Source organism: Scyliorhinus torazame, chromosome 2 (genome assembly GCF_047496885.1).
Source record: "Scyliorhinus torazame isolate Kashiwa2021f chromosome 2, sScyTor2.1, whole genome shotgun sequence".
Classification (NCBI taxonomy): domain Eukaryota; kingdom Metazoa; phylum Chordata; class Chondrichthyes; order Carcharhiniformes; family Scyliorhinidae; genus Scyliorhinus; species Scyliorhinus torazame.
This window is the reverse complement of record NC_092708.1, coordinates 114127839-114154470: the sequence shown is the minus strand read 5'-3', so window position 1 is coordinate 114154470 and position 26632 is coordinate 114127839. Positions and strand designations below refer to the sequence as shown.

At 44.4% G+C, this 26632-nt stretch overlaps 1 protein-coding gene across 1 annotated transcript in view; it reads left to right on the top strand.

Moving 5' to 3' along the window:
• LOC140406771 (uncharacterized) overlaps nucleotides 1–26632 on the top strand; it is a 104459-nt gene that overhangs the window by 42792 nt on the left and 35035 nt on the right. Inside the window, exons 3-6 of the mRNA XM_072494705.1 lie at nucleotides 902–982; nucleotides 2266–2471; nucleotides 12549–12683; nucleotides 19464–19593. Coding sequence (XP_072350806.1) covers nucleotides 902–982; nucleotides 2266–2471; nucleotides 12549–12683; nucleotides 19464–19593 — 552 coding nt within the window. The remainder of the gene's footprint in view (nucleotides 1–901; nucleotides 983–2265; nucleotides 2472–12548; nucleotides 12684–19463; nucleotides 19594–26632) is intronic.

The following is a 26632-nucleotide window of genomic DNA, read 5'->3' as shown; positions in this document are numbered from 1 at the left end:
GCAAACTCGCAGTACGCCTCCATGGCACACCCCGATGAGCGCCACGGCACAGTCTCCCTCCGGGACCTGGCACCCGCTGGATCCCCACCCATGACCCCCGGAAGTTGCCTCATTCACCCCTGCGCCACTCACGCTCCCTCCAGCAAACCTCACCGCAGCCCCCGCCCCAGTAGGATCTATCCTCCCACTGGTTCCACTCAGGGGTGATGAAGACGAGGACAGCACGGTCCCGGAGTCGCAGGTGACCAAGTTGGCACCCACATCACCACCAGGACTGAGGCGATCGCAGAGGAGGGTCAAGGCCCCCGACAGACTTAACTTGTAATGTTTTCCACCACCCCCGCCAGACTCTTTTTTAACAGGGGGTGAATGTGGTAGTCACCACAAGTAGTATATTACATGTATTACGGCACTGCCCGTATAGTAGAGGTACATGGGTAAATCCCTGCCTGCTGGCTCCGCCCAGTAGGCGGAGTATAAATGTGAGTGCTCGCCGGTGCTGCAGCCATTCTGGTGGGAGCTACTGGAGGCACAACATCTTTGCTCAATAAAGCCTCGATTATTCCACTACTCTAATCTTTGTGGTAATTGCATCAAGGTCCACCTTCTGCTCTTAAATCTCTTGTCTGGCATGACATTTCATCACAAGTTGCAGATGACAATGACTCCTCAGCACTGGATTTCTGCTCCCCTTGTGACATGTGACCAAATGTTTCATGAGAAAATTTCAGACTGTGAGAAACATACCTATTATCACCACAATGGAATCTAAAGTGTTGTAAGCTTGCCTGTAAGTTTAATTAAGCCATGAACTTTGGAAATTATTCTGAAAGACCTTTCCTTATTTTTCATTGCTCGTGTTTGATTAAAAATTACAACTGAAGCCATTTATTCATTTCAGAGTTCTACCGAGAGTCTTTGTCATCTATCGAAACTGATCATTGGTTAGATTTAATGGACTCAGAATCAAACAGTGCAAAACGTAAGTTATATCTGAGAGAATTATTCATAAGTACCAACAGGCATCAACACAGGCAACTATACAATAAATACTACATTTGTTTAATTTCTGACCAATTAAATTTTATTAATTTCTTCAACTGCATAGTTCTTCTTATAGTTTTTGTAGCCACAACAAAAAATCTGAAGTGTGGTAAATGTTGAACAACTTGTACTAAGTGGGGAATTTAAACACCAGCAGGGTTGAGTGCATTGGTAGGTGGATTGGTTTCAAATTCCAAAATTCTGAAACCTGACCCTCACCCGTCTCCAATTCATTTATTTTGGATTTAATGGAGACATAATTGATGTATGTGTTACAGGAGGGGTGGTTAATTCAAAATAGTCCTGATTCCTCCCCTCACCACCCATCCATAAACAGAAAGGTGTTTTCGATTTTTGAATTCCCTTTTAGAAGTCATAGCGGATTTTCCCCAACCCCTCAGTTTTGGAGTTATCCAATCTTCTATTAATAGGTGCGCAGGGGCCTTCTGGGAGGTACGTTTTTGCTTTAAAAACCCTTACCTTTGCAGGAGCAGCCCTTTGAATTTCAGCGGGAGCGGTGCGCAGGGGCCTTCTGGGAGGTACGTTTTTGCTTTAAAAACCCTTACCTTTGCAGGAGTAGCCCTTTGAATTTCGGTGCACCACTCCAGTCAGCTGATGGCTCATGGCGTATATGGGAAGCGGCCATCGGCACCGCTCGTACTATAAACATGGAGGTATGCTAGAGGCGGCACCATACAAGTGAATTTCATGCCCACTGTGCGTGGATGTAATAAGAAATCATGAAGTTGGCTTCTCCATGCCTGTTCATACACTCCCCAAACTGAAATGAAACTTCTATTCCTTCTTCTTAACTCAGTAAAGCATGTCATGTATCTTATACTCTTTTAGTTTATGGCTTCTTGCTGAATATAACTCTTAATTCATGTTTTTTTGAACAATTCATTTGTTTCAAATAGTTAAGCAAGCAGAGATGAACTGCCCAGTACTACCTTTCCCTCCAGATAGTTACTCCCTATTTGTTGCCTCCCTAAACCAGCCATTCATGTATATGCTCAGGAAATCTTCTGATATGATTAAGGCCTGCATTTCAAAAACTTTCCTTATTAGCAGTATTGAGAAGGGCCTTTGGGAACATGATGGGAAAGGACAGTATTTTCACCCCAGAACATAATTTAAACAAATTATTTCTAAATGATAGTTTTGTTTTTATTCAAAGCAAAAGCAAAGTAAAACAAACCAATATTCTCATAACTTCAATAGGCAACAGTAACCCATATTTGGATTACTTCAATGACGTAGATACAGCGGCAAATTTTAAGCTACATGGAGCAGAATATGACTTAATCCAGAAAATAGAGAAACAAAAGATCCAAGAAGATTCCAGAAATGCAATTAACTGTGAAGATGAAAAAAATAAAAACTGGGAAGATGGAAATAATCAGCATGAAGAACTCCCAGGAATAGAGGTAAGTGTGCATATTTTTTTAATTGATTCTATAATAGGCAGTAGAGTCCTCAATGTATAAGAAACTATAGATGTTGTAATTATCTGCAGTTCATAATTCAAGCATAAACTATGATTATGCATTGATTCTATTTTGACGTTTCCCCACTTCCTTCATATTAGGATAAGAACAAGTAAAATCATTTGACCCATCATGAATGCCCCACTCTTTTGTTGGCCAGGCAGCTTTATCTTTTTAATCCATCTTTTTGACCTCCTCCACATCGTGTAACTCCTTACTTCCCAACCTATCTCCATTTTAAATCACCACAATTGGTTTTGTATCTGTTGCCTCCTGGGACTGTGTGTTACAAAAGACATTTTTTTCCTTGATTTGCTTCTAACCCATTTTGCCAGAATTCTCAGGTTATGGCCCTGAATTTTCTTGGATTTTCTGCTGTAATTTCCTTGACTGAGTCACAGCATCCTTCCATCTGGGCTGTTTGGTAGCACAGTGGTTAGAACTGCTGCCTCACAGCTCCAGCGTCCTGGGTTCCGACCTCAGGTGACTGTCTGTGAAGTTTGCACATCCTCCCCGTGTCTGCGTGGGTTTCCTCCGGCTGCTCCGGTTTCCTCCCACAGTCCAAAGATGTGCAGGTTAGGTGGACTGGCCATTCTAAATTTCATCTTCGGGTGGGGTTCCAGGAGTAGGATGGGGGATTGGGTCTACGTAGAGTAGTCTTTTGAAAGTCCAATGCAGACTCGATGGGCTGATTGGAACTCCTCTGTACCATAGGGATTCTATGAGTCTATCATTTACCAGGCTGCAGCCACTGTATGATCACAAGAGTACGTAAGTGAATAGTTAAGACAGGTACTCGTGGCTCACAGCAAGATAATGATTAGTGCACAGGCATTTGTGAAGGCTAATAAAATGATCAACACTTCTGATAAAGAGTGTTCTTGCAATAATGGATGACCCTGAAATGTTGGTTGATGTGAACAAAAATAATGATCTCTGGACAAATACAGATTATTCTAGATTGGAAGGGCTGGAGTAGATGTTGTTAATGCTGGGGAAGAAAGATTTTTCAGCTGAAGCACTCTTCCGTTTGGGTTCAAGCTGCAACAAATGGTGGTCAGGTAAAGTTGGCGCTAACAGTGGGGTGGTGGTTGTATCAAGAATGTCATAATCAGGGCCAGGGAGAGAAATCACTGGCCCTGGTGCATCTCCTGTTTCTGGACCCACTGATCATATTATATAACAGTATTAAATTATTGAATTTATTAAGTTCAACAATTCTGCTTGTTCTAAAATGTCAAGTTCTTTGCACATATTATATATTTTATTACAATTGAATATGCTGTGTTAAATTATACAGATATATATGAAATGGCAATGATTGAACAATCAACTCATCAAAACACATTTGCATCATATTTATTTTCATGCTCTGTTCAAACTTTTTCCAGAAATCATTTGAATAGCTAAATTTTTCATAATATATCATATCGTATGACTCAGAGGATGATGAATTGTAAATATTCTTCCACACAGAGAGCCATGCACCACAGAAGATAGAACAGTGTAGGGCAGAAGGAGGCCTATTGACCCATTGAGCCTGGGTAGGTTCTTTCAAAGGACAATCCAGTTAGTCCCACTCTTTCCCCATGTCCCTGTATTATTTCTCCTTCCAAATACTTAACCAGTTCCCTTTTGAAAACTTCCATTGAGCCTGTTTCCACCACCTTGCCAGGCAGAGCATACCAACCGTTCACTGAAAAAAAGAACAGAGGTAACATGAAGAAAGATGTATCTTTTGCAATCACTTAAATGTGTCTCCTCTGGCTCTTGGCATTTCAGCTCTTGGAAACGGTTTTTCTTTATTTTCTCCAATTAAGCCCTTCATGGTTTCAAACACATCCATCAAATCTCCCGGGAGCATTTTCTGCTCTTAGGAAAACAACTCAAGCTTTAATTCCTCGTCCCTGGAACCATCCTAGTAAATCTCAACTAAAGCCTCTCGAAATCTTCACATCCTTCCTGAAGTGTGGTGTCCAGAATTGAACACAATATTCCAGGTGGGGTGAATTGGTGTTTTATATAGATTTTGAATAACTTCCTGACTTCTGCACTCTATTCACCCCACTCCCTCTAAATTGCTGACCACTTCATTTCCGTTCCTGGCCCCCATGCAAGCTGAAATGGTTTAGAAAGTTCACTATCTTCAGGTGTTGTCCTTTTCACATTCAAAACACTTCTTTGAAAGGAAAAAACTTTCAATCCCTCTGCCCTTGCAGATAACCACTCTATCTCCAATGTCTTGTTCCTCTGGACATGTTGTTGCCACGAGCACCCATCCTTCCTGCAAGTCCATTTTTGAACATTGTCCACAGCTTCTAGCCAAGTCGCAAAGACATCCCCTGTGGCTATGACTGGGGTGCATATATGGCCTTGATCCTCCTGCAGCTTTTGATCTGATTCCAATACATCCTTGCCCAAATTTGTTTTCACTGCAATCCAGCTCAGTGAGATTTCCCTCACTTGGTCCCGGTTTTACGTATTTGATCGTAGCCAGAACTTCAACAATGGCTTCCCTTTCTACCCCTGTACATGTTAGCTTCCACATGTATGTTGATTGATCTTACCCAGCTCTACCCTTTCTACCAAATCTAATTACATGTCCATCGCCTCGATATTGCCAGCCTCTTCACCTGCGATAAAAACAGAAAAACGCTGGAAAAACTCAGCAGGTCTGGCAGCATCCTTGGCGAGAGAAACAGTTATCGTTTCGAGTCCGTATGACTCTTCCTCAGAGCTCATCTGAGATACAGTCTTAAATGAGCTATTATACTCTACATGTAGATATGCTAAAATAACACATCACATTCCCTATTCATTGTCTCAATCTCTTACTGGTTGGTCTGTGACTACCAAATGTGGATCCTTCAGGTGTGTGCACATCTCCTGGGAAGCAATCATGATGCCTACATACTTTGATAGTCCTGATGTCACAGTTTTTTCATTCCCCCATTTGGCTTCAGGGTTGGATTCTCAAGGACAAAGGCTACCCACTGAAGGTGTGGCCGCTGATGCCTGTGAGGAACCCTCACACTGGAGCAGAGGAGAGGCATAGCACCTGCCATAGTGACGATCTCAACTGAGGATCCAGTGAGAGTTTTGCATATTGTGGTGATTTGCTGTACTCTACACAACCTGGAGCTGCAGAAGAGGGAGGCCTTGCATAATGAAGCGATCGGCACATTCTCTGGCATGGAGAATGCTGAGTTGATGGTTGAAGATGAGGAACCCCTTGGACCAGAGGGATATTGAGAGACACACAAGGAAGGCTCAGGACAATCTCGTATATACTCACTTCCTATGACCCTGATGCCTTTTTTCTAAATGTACAATAAAGACTTGCCTTAATACACACTTGCCACCTCCTTCATTTGCACTCCTTTGCTCAGTGCCAAGGTTCACCATACGCACAGTCAAAGCTGAGGATCAACCAAAAAGCAGATTCAGGGATTGAGGGTGCTTTTGACATCTGGCAATAAATGCACAGATGTCTAAGAGCATTAAGTGTGACATTTATTGACTGGCATCAAGTCTTAAAAAGTCCATGGTCTTTATATCCATAAACCCTACAAGCATCTGTAGCAAATGGGTATTTGGGACTGTAAGGGTACTGGCAGTGTCGGACTGGTAAAACAGTGCCGCACACATTATGATGCAGAGCGTCAAATAGGAGTAGTAGATCTGGTCTGATAGAAATCAGCATGAATATAGCAACTAGTCAGGACTGTTTCCTGTACAAAAACAGAAAATACTGGACAATCGCAGTAGGTCTGACAGCATCTGTGGAGAGAGAACGGAGCTAACATTTCAAGTTTGGAAAACTCTTTGTCAAAACCAGTAACATGTACATGTGTATATAGTTATGTGTCATCAGCATTTACTGTTCAACCATACAAGCCTCTAGACTACTTCATGAAACATGAAACCTTATATCACAGTGGCAATAGGTGAAGGGCCCCCAAATCCCTGAGAATGAAGAAGAAACTGTAACCTGACCTGAGAGAAATGTACATACCTTGAAAACCTTGAGTACACAGATGGAGATTGCCTAAGAAGCTCTATTACAGGTGTGGTGGCTGAAGGGCAGAATAAAAATCCACTGTGCAGTGGATCCTCCACAATAGTCCTCAACACCGGGGCCCCGCAAGGCTACGTACTTAGCCCCCTACTGTACTCACTGTACACACATGACTGCATGGCAAAATTTGGTTCCAACTCCATCTACAAGTTTGTTGACCATACGACCATAGTGGGCCAGATCTCGAATAGCGACGAGTCAGAATACAGGAGGGAGATAGAGAACCTAGTGGAGTGGTGCAGCCACAACAATCTATCCCTCAATGCCAGCAAACTAAAGAGCTGGTCATTGACTTCAGGAAGCAAAGTACTGTACACACCCCTGTCAGCATCAACGGGGCCGAGGTGGAGATGGTTAGCAGTTTCAAATTCCTAGGGATACACATCTCCAAAAATCTGTCCTGGTCCACCCACGTTGACGCTACCACCAAGAAAGCACAACAGTGCCTATACTTCTTCAGGAAACGAAGGAAATTCAGCATGTCCACATTAACCCTTACCAACTTTTACAGATGCACCATAGAAAGCATCCTATCTGGCTGCATCACAGCCTGGTATGGCAACTGCTCGGCCCAGGACCGCAAGAAACTTCAGAGAGTCGTGAACACCGCCCAGTCCATCACACAAACCTGCCTCCCATCCATTGACTCCATCTACATCTCCCGCTGCCTGGGGAAAGCAGGCAGCATAATCAAAGACCCCTGCCACCCGGCTTACTCACTCTTCCAACTTCTTCCATCGGGCAGGAGATACAGAAGTCTGAGAACACGCACGAACAGACTCAAAAACAGCTTCTACCCCGCTGTTACCAGACTCCCAAACGACCCTCTTAGGGACTGACCTCATTAACACTACACCCTGTATGTTTCATCCGATGCCGGTGCTTATGTAGTTACATTGTATAGGTTGTGTTGCCCTATTATGTATTTTCTTTTCTTCCCTTTTCTTCCCATGTTCTTAATGATCTTCTGAGCTGCTCGCAGAAAAATACTTTTCACTGTACCTCGGTACACGTGACAATAAACAAATCCAATCCAATCCAGTGTAAATGGGTTCCATCAGAACAGGTGGAGGTTTTTTTCATAGAATTTACAGTGCAGAAGGAGGCCATTCGGCCCATTGAGTCTGCACCGGTTCTTGGAAAGAGCACCCTACCCAAGGTCAACACTTCCACCCTATCCCCATAACCCAGTAACCCCACCCAACACTAAGGGCAATTTTGGACACTAAGGGCAATTTATCATGGCCAACCCACCTAACATGCACATCTTTGGACTGTGGGAGGAAACGAGCACCCGGAGGAAACCCACGCACACACGGGAAGGATGTGCAGACTCCGCACACAGTGACCCAAGCCGGAATCGAACCTGGGACGCCGGAGCTGTGAAGCAATTGTGCTATCCACAATGCTACCGGTCTACCATGAGACCCGAACAAAAGCAGAGTCACAGGAACTAGCCAGATCGCCAAAGGATAAGCAAACTCCAAAAAAACTGTAATAAACTTTTAAATTCAGCACAGTAATCATGCAGCACTGGCAGACTGACAGTTTAATGAAAGTAGCTCAAAGAACGCCGCAGCCCAGATCCAGAGTTAACGCTATAACACACGCTGATTACATGTGAATGAAAAAAAATTAAAGACAAGTCAGAGTAAAAACTCAGCTTCAAGTCAGTTTTCCAAGCTCAGGAAAGCAACTTGCTGGCCAAAACAATTTGTTTAAAAGATTTTCTGCAAAGTTTGAAACAACTCTTGTAATCATGACAGGAGCCTGCCAAATCCTGACAAGTGCAGGAAGAAAAGAAAATATTTACTGTGGTGCTATTTTTTTAAAGGTCAAAGTGTACTCTCCTCTGTTGAAATCAGCCATGGATGGTAAATCAACACTGCCAGGCCAATGAAGAAACTTGGAAGGGCCAGCCCAGCTGCAAAATTGAGCAATGTGGAGAAATAGAATTTTACGATACATGATAGCATCAGGCTTGAATGAGAAACAGAGGATGCGATTATCTGGCGTCCCCACAACATGTTTCTTGGTGGCGGGAGGTGGCAAGATCGTCTGGTCCCGCCGCATTCAAAGGGATTTCCCATTGAATCCATCCGGAAACCCATGGCAGAGTGCGCCATCACTGGGATTGGAAGATCCCACAGGCATGAACAGCTGGACAATCTCACCAGAGACTGAGTAAGTGAGTACACTATTATATTCAGTAGGTCCAATAGCTGACGCCATACACGGAACTATTAAATCTTCCAATAACTTTGAAGGGGTCATGAAGTTCTTTGACACCCTAGAAACAATTTTGAAGTGAGCAAAATTTAACAAGTGTCCAAAAGCCTGGTGAACGCACAGACTCTTTTGTAAATTAGTTATATGGATTGGCTAAAAGCTGTGACTATGGTGACCTTAAATCAAGCTCATAACAAGCTGAGGAGTGGGAGTGGCTGATGGCACTCTGTCAGATGTACTCCAATCTTTGGTAAAAGCCATCCAAATAATCAGAGAATCGGAAGTCGCCAGCAAAACCAATCCATTTTATGTGGCATAGAGGTTGTCCTTGTGCGTGAATCGCTAAAAGTCGGTTTGCAGGTGCAGCAGCTAATTACAGAGGCAAATGGAGTTTTGTCCTTCATTGCTAGAGGAATGGAGTTTAAAAACAAGAAGGTTATGTCACAGCTGTATAGGGTGCTGGTGAGGCCACACCTGGAGTACTGTGTACAGTTTTGGTCTCCTTAGTTGAGAAAGGATGTACTGGCACTGGAGGGGGTGCAGAGGAGATTCACTAGTTGATTGCGGAGTTGAGAAGATTAGCTTATGAGGAGAGACTGAGTAGACTGAGACTATACTCATTGAAATTTAGAAGAATGAGGAGGATCATATTGAAATACATAAATTATGAAGGGAATAGATAAAATAGAAGCAGGGAGGCTGTTTCCACTGGCGGTTAAACTAGAACCAGGGGGCATGGCCTCAAAATAAGGGGGAGCAGATTTAGGACTGAGTTGAGGAGGAACTTCTTCACCCAAAGGGTTGTGAATCTGTGGAATTCCCTGCCCAGTGAAGCAGTTGAGGCTACCTCGTTGAATGTTTTTAAGGCAAAGATAGATATATTTTTGAACAGTAAAGGAATTAAGGGTTATGGCGGGTAAGTGGAGCTGAGTCCACAAAAAGATCAACCATGATCTTATTGAATGGAGGAGCAGGCTCAAGGGGCCAGATGGCCTACTGCTGCTCCTAATTCTTATCTTCTTATCTCACAAATGACATGATTTTCAACATATGTATTGTCTTTGCTCAGAGTCCAGTTCCTTTCTGGAACATTTATTTTGTGGTGTCAGTACATAACTGACTAACTCCACTCACAGGCTTAAACAATCAAGCAAATGTACAAGGATCAGTACCAGACTAGAATAATCAAACACAGATGAAACAAACCATTGAACCCTATGCAAGCTGACTACTTTATCCTGAATGGTGCAGAACGTATTGAGTGTTACTTACAGCAGCAAAGAAGATTCAGGCCAGAGAATCTCCAGGACTCACAGAGAAAGCTTAGGCTTCCACTGGCAGGGATTCAACCCCCCTTCCCACCCCACCCCACCTCTCACTCCTTCCTGATCATGGAACCCCATGGGGCAGCTGTGGCATCTGATTCCGCCACTCAAGACAACAACAACTTGTATTTAAATAACAATTGTAACATAATAAAACATCCCACAGAGTTTCACAGGAAAGTTGTGAAGTAAAATTTGATACCGGAGTCATGGAGACTCCAGAAGAAAGAAGACAATACCTACCCAAGCAAAATACAAGATGGCGACAAACCAAGTCAGTGTTGTGGCACCAAAAGCTCAGAGGGCGGGCAGTGTCCAACAATCACCGTGCAGTGCTTTCACTGCAACTTCCTGGGGCACTTTGGAAAGATGTGTAACTCCACAACCTCGAGACATGCAGATGGTCTCAAAGAGTCCATGAGATAGATGAGCCTCACCAAGAAGAAGTCCAATGATGCTTTTTGGGAGGAATCAAGGAACCCAGATTCACATTTTGGAATGCTAACATACCTGTAAATGGTCACCTCATGGAGTTCAGGTTAGACACAGGAGCCAATGTGACAGTCCTGTCAGATCAGGAACTGTGGCTATAAGATCTATGACTATGGATGACAGATGCACCACAGTGTGGTCCTGGAAGAATCCAACTACCAGGCATAGGCTGGATTCAACAGCCTCTCCGGAATGGCAACAAACAAATAATCCAAATTCTGTATATCGTCCACAATCAACTCTTTATCTTCTGAACAGAGATGCGTCTGGTTCCCTCAACCTCCTCAAAACCACAGAAGGTATCAAAACAGCCATTGTAGTCAACTACACTGAATTGGAGATCAAGTGCTGATGAACTTGATCTGGACCTCAGTCAGAATTGTCTTCCCTCTTTGCAGAGGCAGTAGAAAATACTCTTCAATGGTCAGATCAGCTAAATCTCCAGATGAGCACCAACCTACTTAAAACAGAAGATATGGAAAAGAAGGATCAGCTGCAAAGTTTGGGCCTGAAATTCAGAGTCAAATAGTTGCTGTCACCGAACCAGTGAAGACTACAGCGTCAAAACATTGGGCCTATTAGGCACCATAAGGATAAGCTGTGTGTAGAGGAGGATATTGGTATGGTTCTTAATGAATACTCGGTGCCTGTTTTTATCTGCTTTCCGTATCGGCCTCCCCGAACAGGTGCCGGAATGTGGTGACTAGGGGCTTTTCACTGTAACGTCATTGAAGCCTACTTGTGACAATAAGGAATTATTATTCTTATTATTACGCACTAGCATGTGGCACCAGGTGGAATCCAGAGATTACAGTCTTTGAGGTCCTGCTTTTCAATCTCCTTTCCAGCTCCCTAAATTCTACCTTCAGGACCTCATTGCTCTTCCTGCCTATGTCATTGGTGCCAATATAATCCATGACCTCTGGCTGTCCTCCTTCCCCTCCCAGAAGCTCCTGCAGCTGTTCAGTAGCATCCTTAACCCTGGCACTGGGAAGACAACAGATCATCCTGGTGTCACATCTGCAGCACAAGAAGGGCCTGTCCTTTCTCTTACTATTGAATCCACTACCACTATTGCTCTTCCACTCTTCCCTTCCTTCATATGCAGATAAGTCACCAATGCTTCAATGGATTTGTCTCTAACTGCACTACCCAAAGGAACCAACTCCATGATTCAGAACTAAATAACAATTGGAGAGTGTGATGCTCTCATGGAACCTGTGCCCCGCCTACCTGACCCTCCTTGTCCTTCTGGCAGGCCCCCAATGCCTCTCTGCCTGAACCTTTTCAAGTTGCGGGTTGACAACCTCCAAAGGTGTGCTACCCACATAGCTCTCAGCTTCCTGGATGCCCATAGTGACTCCTGCCTCTGCTCAAGCTCCAAAACCTGCAATTCGAGCTGCTCTCGCTGCCGACAGTTCCTGCAAATGTTGTCACCCAGGCCACAAAAGGCATCCAGCATTTCCTAAAGGGAACAAGGCTGAGGTTCCCTGTCAAGACTCTACATTCTCGACTTTTATCTGGAAACACTGACCAGGTACTCACCAATCAGTTGTTCCAAGATTGGGATGTCACTATAGCTGTTTGTCAGATGTTGCTTTTGTTGTTGAAGATTTCACCCAATGTTCTCTTTCCTCTGCTTTAATTTCTCGGACTCTGTGCTCAGTCTTCACAAGTCCCTAGATTGAGTCTCTCAAATTTCCTGAGTTAATTACCCTGTTAAAGCAGTATTCCATTGAGCTGCTCTCCATACTGAGAATGAAGAAACTACTTTTTAGTCATATTTTTCCTTTAAGGAAGCAAGCTGCCATTAGCTGCTCGATATGGTTTTGTGGTTAATTGAGTTCTACCAGTCATATACGCTTTTAATTTCCTTTACTTGTACCTTTTCAGAGTCAACCTCAGGCGTATGATTCTTACAATGAGGGTAAAGACTGGCAATGTGTTTACACTCTTGGATGTGGGAAATTTGGTGAAGTCACTCTTGTATATGATAAGAATAAGAAGCTTACATGTGCTGCAAAGAAGGTAACAATGCTGACATGTACAACAGCAGGTTGACTTTGTAAAACCGCTTTTCTTTGTCCTTCCCACACTGCTAACACTTATAGTTACAAGAATGATTTTCACATCGTTGCATATGTACAGTTAACCTTAACATTAATTATTTACATTAAAATTATTGTGCAAAATCATTTTTCACAAATCATATTTTCCTTTGAGGCATAATCTAAGGAAAAAAGAGTCTGGGGAAAGGGCCTGGCACCTTGGCACTGGCAGCCTGGCACCCTGATAGTGCCCCTGCCAGCCTGGCAGCACCAGCTGGGCATCCTGGCAGTGCCAGACTGGCGCTTGGGTGGCAATGCCAGGGTGCCACCCTGCCCGGAAACCGACCACCCTGGGCCTTCTGATCACCTGGGAGACCCTCCAGGTACCATTCCACCTGGTCCACGTTTGTGGGGACCAGTACTAAACAGCGCCTGGCTGGGGTCTCCTCAGTGAGGCCAGTAGATGCCGGGTGGCCATTAGATCCGGCGCGAGCATGGCTAAGTCGGTTCTTAAACTCACTTAGCCGTGTGAAACTGGATCCTGCCCATTCTGGGCAGGAGCCAGTTCATGATGTCTCACAAGATCTGGTTACATCTTGCGAGGTGCAACAAACCACAAACCAAGGATGCAATCTAGCAGCCGTGTTGAGAATCCCAGGGGAGACCTCTCCGGAAATCTTCAGGCCGTGTTGTTGCCCCCCGGTTCCAGCTGGGCATGGCCGGTAGATTTCGTCCTTGGTTTGTGATTGTTGATACAAACAGTGGGCACTATTTGTTTACCATATCGAAGCACTATTCTTCGCTATTCGTTATTCAGTTCAAATCTGTAATTCTCACATTCAGCCTCTTAGCCTTAGCTAGTGTTAGCACTCTTGCCTCTGTGTTAGAAGGTTATGGATCCAGACTTACGGTGGCGGCCATGGAGTGGGTGCTCGCACATTTGGTGGCTCCCGTTCAAGGCGGCATCTTTTTGGTCTTTTCCCTGCCCAAAAGGCAAAGTTTTTGATAGAAAGATATGTAGGAGTACCTGGAGAAGGTTTTATTCCTCTGGCGTGGCTGGTGGATGGATCACGAACTAGGAGTGGGGCAAGAAGAAAAGAGCTGCTGGAACAGGAGAGTCTTCGTGATGAGCCACAGGATAAATGGCGGAGGGCAAGGGGGTTGTTTTGCCCGCCCAGTGGTCAATGGAGCAGCTAATAGAGTTTTTGAATGCTACGTTTAGCCAGCAGAGGAAGGAGGTCCTGGAAGACCTGGCCAAAGTGGTGTAGCCGATCAAATTGGGGATCGAGAGAGTGGAGCAGAGGTTGGAGTCCCAGGACCAGGCGATCCAGAAATGAAGGAAGTGCTGGGGGAGCACGAGGAGCAGTTGGCTTGTTGGTAGCAGAGGTCGGGGTAATGCTGGAGACCCAAAAGAGGCTGAAGGAGAAGGTGGAGGATCTGGAGAACCACTCCAGAAGACAAAACTTAGGATCGTGGGTGTAGTGATCTTTACATGGGTGTCATGAGAATGTCGCTTTGAGAAATGTTTGGCTGTTCAAGTTACTGCAGTGATGTCAGAGTGTGGGTGGAGCTGAGCTCGGGTTCTGCTTTTTAGTTTCACTTTGAGAAAAGCTTGGGTGTGTCTGTCTTTTTGTTTTTGTTTTTCAGTGTGTTGCAGCTGAAGTCAGCCAAAGCAGCTGTATTGTTGAGCTCTCTGCCATGAAGGACTATCTCTTAATCATTTGGTGAATTGGGTACTCTAAATTTAAAAAACATTTTGACCTGAGGGGGTCGCTCGGAGATGGAAGCCATTTATCAACTTCTGTAAGGAGCATTGAGGGGTCAGCAAATGGCGGGGGGGGGGTTGTTAAAATGGAGAAGGCAGGTTGGGAAAAGGCGATATTGGGGGAGCAAGGTGTGGAGTATAACTTATAATGTTGTATGATTTTTCTTCTGCTTTTGTTTGTTATATGAAAATGCCCTGAATAAAATATTAAAAAACAAGAAGGTTATGGTCCCAGGTTCTAATCCGAGCTCTGAGCACATAATCTAGACTAACACATCAGTGCAATACTGAGGGACGTATGATGAAGAAATAGGAGTAGGCAGCTCTGCTATTTAATAAGATCATGACTGATCTGATAGTAACCTCAAATCTGCACACCGCCTACCTCACGATAACTTACCACCTTGCTTACCAAGAATTAATCCACCTCTGCCTTAAAGATATTCAAAGACGCTGCTTCCAATGCCTTTTCAGGAAGAGAGTTCCAAAGACTCCCAATCATTTGAAAGAAAAACAACTTTGCCTCATCTTTGTTTTAAATGGCCAACCCCTTATTTTTAAACATTGACCGCTAGTTCGAGATTCTGCCACAAACAGAAATAATCTCTCCCCATCGACCCTGTCAAGATCCCTCAGGAACGTAGATGTTTCAATCAAGTTACCTCTTACTCCTCTGAATGCCAGCAGATGTGGGAGTTCTCTACTGGGGTTGGCACTACATAAATGCAAGTTTGTTGGTTTGTTTGTTACTAAAGGAGAGATCTTGGTCTCAAATCATATGGAAAGGGATGTGGTGACATGCCTGTAAATAGTATTGTACATAGTTAGCAATGCAACCCCCCACCAGCTGGTGGCATCAGACATCGGTCACGTGACGTGGGACACGCTCCAGTCGGGAATAAGGGGGGCAAAATTCTCCAGAAACGGCGCGATGTCCGCCGACTGGCGCCCAAAACGGCGCAAATCAGTCGGACATCGCGCTGCCCCAAAGGTACGGAATGCTCCGCATCTTTGGGGGCCGAGCCCCAACCTTAAGGGGCTAGGTCGGCGCCGGACGAATTTCCGCCCCGCCAGCTGGCGGAAAAGGCCTTTGGTGCCCCGCCAGCTGGCGCGGAAATGACATCTCCGGGCGGCGCATGCGCGGGAGCATTAGCGGCCGCTGACAGCATTCCCGCGCATGCGCAGTGGAGACAGTCTCTTCCGCCTCCGCCATGGTGGAGACCGTGGCGAAGGCGGAAGGGAAAGAGGGCCCCCACGGCACAGACTCGCCAGCGGATCGGTGGGCCCCGATCGCGGGCCAGGCCACCGTGAGGTACTTCCCGGGGCCAGATTGCCCCACGCACCCCCAGGACCCCGGAGCCCGCCCGCGCCGCCTTGTCCCGCCGGTAAGGTAGGTGGTTTAATCTACGCCGGCGGGACAGGCATTTTAGCGGCGGGACTTTGGCCCATCCGGGCCGGAGAATCGCGGGGGAAGGCCCGCCAACCGGCGCGATTCCCGCCCCCGCCGAATATCCGGTGGTAGAGAATTCGGCAACCGGCGGGGGCAGGATTCATGCCAGGCCCCGGCGATTCTCCGACCCGGCGGGGGGTCGGAGAATCTCGCCCAAGGTGTACAACAGGACAGTCACACATTGGGCAGTTCCAGGAGAATTCATGGAACTCAAATAGTGACCTAGTCTGTATTGTATTCTGTTTGTTATCTTTCCACGTGTTCATCAATAAATCATTATTCTAGTTAAGTCATTAGCTGTTCAGTGTGCATCATTGCAATGGCAAGGTCACTGAACACAACAAGGGACAAGACAAATTTGGTACCTTCTTGATTAATTCGGAAGATAATTGACAAAAGGGTGTTGATAACTTATATTACATTAAAGTGATCAAGTTTAGCTACAGAGAATGCACAGTTGAGGTGCACAGTCATAAACTGAGTAACTTTAGCCCTTTACAATCATATTTCTAATTCCAACTCTAGCATCACCATTGCTGACAAACTTTTTAAAGTTAAATGAATTATTGCAATCATTTTTTTTTGCAAAGCAAGCCCTGTACCCTCAAGCTTAAAAGCTTTGAGTAAATCAAGTTCTCAGGATTACAGTATTTTGAGGGTGTACATCACTGGTACAGACTTCATAATTTCCCTCAATGTATCAGTCAATTCCTGAAATACTGGAACTATTATTATAGAAAATATGATTTAGCTATAAAAGACTCCACTGTATATAGATTTATTACACCATTAGACTGAAATATTAAATGTTAGTGACTGTGAACCATTGGGTGCAAAAGGTTTTCATCATTACTTGTTAATTGATCTTAGAAGGCAATACCTTTCACTATTTCACTGCCTTTCATCTGCCGAAACCAGTAAAAGGATTTCTTGTTCTTGAAATAAATTTAACTCCAGATGTAATTAAAAAAATGATGATTTGCTGGAGTTCTTGGGATGTACTGGAAAAGCTACTCTATTGCAGGATTGAATTCCAGCGTGCAGTCATATTCTCTGTCTCCGAGATCAATAGTTTATTATTTTGCTTTCAGTCATAATTTGTTTTGTATGGCATCTTACTCATAGAAAATGTCCTTAAAAATTATGATTTAATTAAATTTATCTTCTTCTGTTCTCTGACTCAGCCTTTCATTTTCTTGATTTGAGTACAGGAGGTTTCATTATGATGAGCAAAACATTTTTTTTACACACTGAAAATAACTATAAAATGAAAACTGTACAGTTGATATTGCAGCTTGTAAGCTTAAAACAATTATGTTTTATCACACAGACTACAAGATATTGAAAATTGTATTCTCAAAATTGACAACTGTATTATCGCTAGTGAAAACTGTATTAAATCCGAAATGAATAGTATTCCTTAGCTTGACAACCAACATATTAAGGGCAATCTTTCTTTCAATTACAATTGTGGAATGTTCACAGAAGAGAAAAAGGATCAGATACGCGTTTGAGGGGGAATATGAATGCATTATTCATATTATTCCTCCCATGACATCAATGAAGAATGCTGCGCAGGTAATGGCTGTCAGCATTATCTCTTTCTGGAGAACCAATGCAGTCTGCAGATTGTGGCTTTCAAACAGCGCGATGCGAATGAAGTTTTATCTGTGTCTCCACCCTGTTTACATTGCTGCAGTATTTCCCCCAGGAATGCCCCTCCTGCCTCATTGCATTACAGGCTAAGGGAAGGAGGGGTATTCCCAGCCTCCAACCTTAGCCTCATGCTCTTGAAGAATTTAGAGGAACATCAAAAGATGGTTGTCTGTCCATCCCCTCTCCAAACAGAAGATCAAAAAGGGGCAGTCAAAAGCTTCCTTTTACTTTGTAGATCAGCCCTTCCGTCTGCAACAGAGAAAAGACCCAAAGTCGACATCCATTATCTTTGCTGTAGACCCCTTGGGTAGTAGCTGCATTATTGATGGTGGAATGAGCACTTTTTGAAAGTTGCTTCCCCACAGCAGCTTTTATACTTTTTCTTCAATAACTAATGAGTACAACAGCAACAAAATGCCAAATGATGCTGTGTTGTGATCCATAGCCAATAAAAACTATGAAGCTTTATTGCTACTTGTTTCCACATAGTTAATTTGACATCAGCAAGGCACTTCCTGTTTCAGATGGGCATCCTGCTCATTTAAAGGTCAAATTGGCAGCCAGGCGTGTGAGATCGGGACACAAAATCTATCCTTTAACAAATATTTAATTTATTCCCCAACAGTCAACCACATAGTTTGGATGGGGATCGTGTGTAAATCAAACCAATTACCAGTGACAGGTTCACTTCTTTGAATCATTGGGATTTTTATGACAATTTAAACAGATTTTATTATTTTTTGATGATAAGTCTACAAATTACTAGATTTATGAACTCACCACTTTTAGTCCAATCCCACAACAACTAGGTTACAGTACATTTAAAATGAGAGCAGCAAAGTGCATTGTGGTACTAATTGCAGCTGTCACCACTTTAAGAAAATTCTTTTTAACTATTATGTTTATATTATTGCAATAGATATGTACTTAGAAGTTTCACATGAAAAGGTGAGTTGAAATTCCCAAATTACTTAAAGGATAACATTCTAGGGACTTTAAAAAAAAAATGTAAGCTAAGCTTGCAAAGTTCTACAGTGTCTGGAACAGGTGACAAATCCAAAGAGAAAGAGGCCCTGCAGAATTTAGGACAGAGTGCAACTGAGCCTTTTGTGCCGCTGTTATACATTTATCCTGCTCTGATAAAATTATGCATGAAGTTTGTTTCCCTGAATTTATTTTTGCAAAGTTGCAAAATAAAGAATTTCTCCTATAAAATAAATTAGATTTGCTTCTCATTTTATGTTCCTTTGTCCACTGAAGAAGAGGGCCGATTGCTTACCTCTCGCATTTTCTGTGATAAGCCACTAGGGGGTGTATGACTAGTGTAGGTTCGACCCCCTTTGTTTTCCTTCCAGTGGGTATCTTTTCCTTTGTGCCTCCTCCAGCGGCTCACCATTAGAGATACAAACGAAATGTCTGTCTTATTATAACGTAGCGCGTGAACCAAAAAAGGGCAGCAAGTATGAGTGAAATTTAAATAATTGAAAAATAAAACATACCCCACATCTTGCATTTAATGTGAATTGTTGTAATTCTGCCTCTAAATTCATAGAAATTAATTTATTTTGGGGCAGTTGGGAAAATCATTACTGTGACCTGAACTAGTTAGTCTGAAATGAGAAACATTGATAGATTCCAGCAGTCAATGTTATACAATGAGATGAGCACTTAGATTACTGTGAATAGGGATGAGGGGGGGATTTTTTGAGCAAAGGGTCAAACCTTAAGAGGGGTCTTCCATATTGGTGACTGTTTAAAACTGAGTGGTGTTGCTCTGCATAATTTTAATGAAAATTAATATGTAAATAAGTTTTTATGCAAATTCAAGAAGATCTTTAACTGTACTTTCTCATCTATTCTTATTTGACAATTTCTCTGTGTATTTTTAGGTTCCAAAGAAATATTATAGACGAGAAGAATTGGAAATCTGGAGAAGTCTGAAGGCAACGAACATTGTTCAGTTGCTTGGAGCTGTTCGACATGGAGATTTTGTGACATTCTTCATGGAACTGGTGAATGGTAACTGCTCATTGGAATTACCTACAGCCTCGAAACTGGCATGTGTGAAAACAGTCAAATGCTAATTTATTCAAGATATTATTTCCTATATTTGTCAAAATGCGTGCCATCATATTTATTCAATATTTATCCTTCTGCACTGTAAATTCTATGATTCAATGCATACATGATAAAACATGAGTGGGTATAGGATGGAACACATAATTGTCAGTGTAATTTCAATGAATATTACACTAAGAATAACCCATGCTGAAATATTTGAAATTACTTTTATTGAGGCAAGCTGACAAATAATGGATATAAATGTTATCAAATGTTGGAATAATTTTTACTTTCATATTGGGATTTTAATATTTATATACTTAAGTCTTGTAGCTAACATTTATGGGACTCACATCTATGGTTAAAAAAAAGTCAGGATTGGCTGTGGTAATCATTATTTACTAACTTAACAATGCTCATTGGCTTAAGTAACCATTTGTTCCCATTAGTTAATTAAAAACAGTTGCATTGATTTGGAAGGCAGGCAAGCTATGAACTCACAATCATAAGAAAACCCATCTAAGTGCTTCAACGTCTTAACATGAATGTTAAGTTGTAAATTTGAAAATATTGAATATAATTCCATATGTCTGAAAGAATATGTTGTGGTGACAGTATTTAGAAATTGGCATTAATTTTTAAATACTGCAATTTCTATAGCAACCATACAGGTCCCACTGAAAACAGATCTCTTTTGATTTGATAATGTGGAGTTCGAGTTCAATTGCTTTCAAAGCGGGATATTAGGAGGGGGCATGAAAAATCCTTGGCAAGTAGGATTAAGGTGAATCCCAAAGATTTTTATTCATATGTAAAAAGCAAGAGGGTGGCCAGGAAAAGGATTGGACCACTTAAGGACAGTGGGGGTAATCTATGTGTTGAACCAGAGGAAATGGGCGAGGTACTAAATGAGTACTTTGCATCAGTGTTCACCAAAGAAAGGGACTTTGTGGAAGATGATTCTTGGGTAGTGTGTGTGGTAGTCTAGATCATGATAACATCAAAAAGGAGGAGGTATTGGGTCTTTTAAAATATATTAAAGTAGATAGGTCTCCTGGGCCGGATGGGATTTTCCCCAGAATACTGAGGGAAGCAAGGGAGGAAATTTCTGGGGCCTTGATTGACATCTTTGTATTCTCATTGGCTGCAGGTGAGCTGCCAGAGCACTGGAGAATAGCTAATGTGGTACCGCTGTTTAAGAAGGGCAGCACGGTGGCACAGTGAATAGCACTGCTGCCTCACCGCGCGGAGGTCCCAGATTCGATCCCGGCTCTGGGTCACTGTCCATGTGGAGTTTGCACATTCTCCCCATGTTTGCATGAATTTCGCCCCCACAACCGAAAGATGTGCAGGGTAGATGGGGATTGGCCACGTTAATTGCCCCTTAATTGAGAAATTGATTGATACTCTAAATTTAAAAAAAAGAAGAAAAAAAAGAAAGGTAGCAGGGATACTCTTGGACACTATAGGCCGGTGAGCCTCATGTCGGTAGTAGCTGAATTATTGGAGAGATTTCTCAGGGAAAGGATTTATACCCATTTGGAAACAAATGGACTCATTAGCGATAGACAGCATGGTTTTGTGAAGTGGAGGTTGTGCCTCACCAACTTGATTGAATATTTTGAGGAGATGACAAAGATGATTGATATGGGAAGGGCAGTGGATGTTATTTACATGGACTTCAGTAAAGCCTTTTACAAGGTGCCTCATGGCAGACTGGTACAAAAGGTGAAGTCACACGGGATCAGAGGTGAGGTGGTAAGATAGATACAGAACTGGCTCGGTCACAGAAGGCAAAGGGTAGCAGTAGAAGGGTGATTTTCTGAATGGAGGGTTGTGACTAGTGGTGTTCCACAGGGGTCTGTGCTGGGGCCTCGGTTGTTTGTAGTATACATAAGCGATTTGAAGGAAAATGTAGCCGGTCTGATTAGTAAGTTCGCGAATGACACCAAGGTTGGTGGAGTGGCAGATAGTGTTGAGGATTGTTAGAATATACAGCAGGACATAGATAGGTTGGAGACTTGGGCAGAGAAATGGCAAATGGAGTTTAATCAGGATAAATGTAAAGTAATACATTTTGGTAGGTCTAACATAGAGGGGAAATATACCGTAAATGGTAAAACTCTTAGGAATATAGAAAGTTAGAGAGATCTGGGCATGCAGGTCCACAGATCTTTGAAGGTGGTGACACAAGTGGACAGGGTAGTCGAGAAAACATACAGAATGCTGGCCTTCATTGGAAGAGGCATAACAACTGCCAAGTCAAGCTACAGTTGTATAGAACCTTAGTACGCCCGCACTTGGAATATTGCACACAATTCTGGCCGCCACACTACCAGAAGGATGTGGAGGCTTTGGAAAGAGTGCAGAGGAGGTTAACCAGGATGTTGCCTGGTCTGGAGGGTGTTAGCTATGTTGAGGGGCTGAATAGACGCGGACTGTTTTCATTAGAAAGACGGAGGTTGAGGGGTGACCAGATAGAGGTCTACAAGATTATGACGGGCATGGATAGAGTGGATGGGCAGGCACTCTTTCCCAGGGTGGAGGGGGTCAGTCACCAGGGGGCATAGGTTTACGGGGCGGAATTCTTCACCCCCAACGCCGGGTGGGAGAATCGCCGGGACGCCGCGCGTGTCCCACCATGCCACCCTGACGCCCGCACGCGATTCTCCCACCCCCCCCAAAACCGGCGCGGCGAGAATCACGGCTGGCCGCTGGGAGAATTGCCGCTCGCTGTTTCCAATGGGCGAGCGGCAATTCTCCGGCCAGATGGGCCGAGCGGCCTGCCCAATAAGACGGATTCCCGCCGGCGTCGTCCACACCTGGTCACTGCCGGCGGGAACAGCGCGGGAACGCTGGGGGTCGGCCTGTGGGGGGTTTCCTGCATCGGGGGGGGCTTCAAATGGGGTCTGGTCCGCGATCGGTGCCCACCGATCGGCGGGCCGGTCTCTCTGAAGGAGGGCCTCCTTTCCCCCGCTTCCCCGCAAGATCCATCCAACATCTTCTTCCCGGGTGGCATCGGGGAGGACGGCAACCGCGCATGCGCGGGTGACGTCATTTACGCGGCGCCGGCTGCGTCATTTACGCGGCGCCGCGCCAGGCCCGGTGCGCGTAAATGACGCGACGCGCTCCTGGCCCCCCGGGGGCGGGAGAATAGGGGGCTGGGAGCGGGCTCCGACGCCGGAGTGAAACACTCCGGTTTTCACTCCGGCGTCAGCACTTAGACTCCTGATGGGAGAATTGCGCCCAAGGTCCATGGGGCAAAGTTTAGAGGAAATGTGCGAGGCAGGTTTTTTACGCAGAGGGTGGTGAGTGCCTGGAACACATTGGCAGGGGAGGTTATGGAAGCAGATACTTTAACGGCTTTCAAAAGGCATCTTGACAAACACATGGATAGGATGGGTATAAAGGGATATGGCACAAGGAGGTGCTGAGGCTTTTGGCTAAGGTTGGTATCATGACAGGTACGGGCTTGGAGGGCCGAAGGGCCTGTTCCTGTGCTGTATTGTTCTTTGTTCTTTGTTGTTCTTTGTATATCAGCTCTGCACCTCACCAGCATCTATGTGATCTCTTTGGAGAGATTAAAAACCCAGGGAAATTTGGGAAAGAATTCTAGGAAATCCATTAGGCAATCAATACAAGTCTAACAGATCACTCTGGCCCTGATAATTCTATGCAACACTCAACTTTTTAATGAAATGATTGCTGCTCCAACCAGAAACAGGTCTAGTTCTTGCTTGAAGGAGTTCAATGAATCCACCTGCATCAGGCAAGCTGCCAGTTTGCTACAGAGTCCACCATGCTGGGAAAATAACCATCCCCTCACATTTAACCTAGTTCAGGCCTTGTACAATTTCAAATTGTGACCCATGGTCCTCCCTTACCTATTTAACTAGAACAAACTTCCAACTTTCACATAATCCTTTTATTGTCTTAGAAATCTCAATCGTGTCATCCCAAATCTACAATTCTCTAAAGAGTAGAATCAGCTCAGATTGGGAATTCATCCAGTGACCATCTGATTCAATCTTCCCAAAGTCTCTCAGCCAAAACTGAATGCAGTGAGGAGAATATTAACATGGAGAAGAGGGTATGGGATTTAAATGGGCAGAAAATGAAAGCATGTTGAGAAGCTGGATCCTGCCTGCCAGCCAAAGGCTGGCTCAAGAGGAACGGGAACTAACCTACTCCCAGAGCCAAGGCCTGTATAAGACCAAAATAAGCTTTGCCTTGTAGACAATATCTCCTGCAAATGTCCCCCAACATCTTATTAACAAAGAACAACAAAGAACAAAGAAATGTACAGCACAGGAACAGGCCCTTCGGCCCTCCAAGCCCGCGCCGACCATACTGCCCGACTAAACTACAATCTTCTACACTTCCTGGGTCCGTATCCTTCTATTCCCATCCTATTCATATATTTGTCAAGATGCCCCTTAAATGTCCCTATCGTCCCTGCTTCCACTACCTCCTCCGGTAGCGAGTTCCAGGCACCCACTACCCTCTGCGTAAAAAACTTGCCTCGTACATCTACTCTAAACCTTGCCCCTCTCACCTTAAACCTATGCCCCCTAGTAATTGACCCCTCTACCCTGGGGAAAAGCCTCTGACTATCCACTCTGTCTATGCCCCTCATAATTTTGTAGACCTCTATCAGGTCGCCCCTCAACCTCCTTCGTTCCAGAGAGAACAAACCGAGTTTATTCAATCGCTCCTCATAGCTTATGCCCTCCATACCAGGCAACATTCTGGTAAATCTCTTCTGCACCCTCTCTAAAGCCTCCACATCCTTCTGGTAGTGTGGCGACCAGAATTGAACACTATACTCCAAGTGTGGCCTAACTAAGGTTCTATACAGCTGCAACATGACTTGCCAATTCTTATACTCAATGCCCCGTCCAATGAAGGCAAGCATGCCGTATGCCTTCTTGACTACCTTCTCCACCTGTGTTGCCCCTTTCAATGACCTGTGGACCTGTACTCCTAGATCTCTTTGACTTTCAATACTCTTGAGGGTTCTACCATTCACTGTATATTCCCTACCTGCATTAGCCCTTCCAAAATGCATTACCTCACATTTGTCCGGATTAAACTCCATCTGCCATCTCTCCGCCCAAGTCTCCAGACAATCTAAATCCTGCTGTATCCTCAGACAGTCCTCATCGCTATCCGCAATTCCACCAACCTTTGTGTCGTCTGCAAACTTACTAATCAGACCAGTTACATTTTCCTCCAAATCATTTATATATACTACAAACAGCAAAGGTCCCAGCACTGATCCCTGTGGAACACCACTGGTCACAGCCCTCCAATTAGAAAAGCATCCCTCCATTGCTACCCTCTGCCTTCTATGGCCTAGCCAGTTCTGAATCCACCTTGCCAGCTCACCCCTGATCCCGTGTGACTTCACCTTTTGTACTAGTCTACCATGAGGGACCTTGTCAAAGGCCTTACTGAAGTCCATGTAGACAACATCCACTGCCCTACCTGCATCAATCATCTTAGTGACCTCCTCGAAAAACTCTATCAAGTTAGTGAGACACGACCTCCCCTTCACAAAACCATGCTGCCTCTCACTAATACGTCCATTTGCTTCCAAATGGGAGTAGATCCTGTCTCGAAGAATTCTCTCCAGTAATTTCCCTACCACTGAAGTAAGGCTCACCGGCCTGTAGTTCCCGGGATTATCCTTGCTACCCTTCTTAAACAGAGGAACAACATTGGCTATTCTCCAGTCCTCCGGGACATCCCCTGAAGACAGCGAGGATCCAAAGATTTCTGTCAAGGCCTCAGCAATTTCCTCTCCAGCCTCCTTCAGTATTCTGGGGTAGATCCCATCAGGCCCTGGGGACTTATCTACCTTAATATTTTTTAAGACACCCAACACCTCGTCTTTTTGGATCACAATGTGACCCAGGCTGTCTACACCCCCTTCTCCAGACTCAACATCTACCAATTCCTTCTCTTTGGTGAATACTGATGCAAAGTATTCATTTAGTACCTCGCCCATTTCCTCTGGCTCCACACATAGATTCCCTTGCCTATCCTTCAGTGGGCCAACCCTTTCCCTGGCTACCCTCTTGCTTTTTATGTACGTGTAAAAAGCCTTGGGATTTTCCTTAACCCTATTTGCCAATGACTTTTCATGACCCCTTCTAGCCCTCCTGACTCCTTGCTTAAGTTCCTTCCTACTTTCCTTATATGCCACACAGGCTTCGTCTGTTCCCAGCCTTTTAGCCCTGACAAATGCCTCCTTTTTCTTTTTGACGAGGCCTACAATATCACTCGTCATCCAAGGTTCCCGAAAATTGCCGTATTTATCTTTCTTCCTCACAGGAACATGCCTGTCCTGTATTCCCTTCAACTGACACTTGAAAGCCTCCCACATGTCAGATGTTGATTTGCCCTCAAACATCCGCCCCCAATCTATGTTCTTCAGTTCCCGCCTAATATTGTCATAATTAGCCTTCCCCCAATTTAGCACATTCATCCTCGGACCACTCTTATCTTTGTCCACCAGTACTTTAAAACTTACTGAATTGTGGTCACTGTTACCGAAATGCTCCCCTACTGAAACATCTACCACCTGGCCGGGCTCATTCCCCAATACCAGGTCCAGTACCGCCCCTTCCCTAGTTGGACTGTTTACATATTGTTTTAAGAAGCCCTCCTGGATGCTCCTTACAAACTCTGCCCCGTCTAAGCCCCTGGCACTAAGTGAGTCCCAGTCAATATTGGGGAAGTTGAAGTCTCCCATCACCACAACCCTGTTGTTTTTACTCTTTTCCAAAATCTGTCTACCTATCTGCTCCTCTATCTCCCGCTGGCTGTTGGGAGGCCTGTAGTATACCCCCAACATTGTGACTGCACCCTTCTTATTCCTGATCTCTACCCATATAGCCTCACTGCCCTCTGAGGTGTCCTCTCGCAGTATAGCTGTGATATTCTCCCGAACAAGTAGCGCAACTCCGCCTCCCCTTTTACATCCCCCTCTATC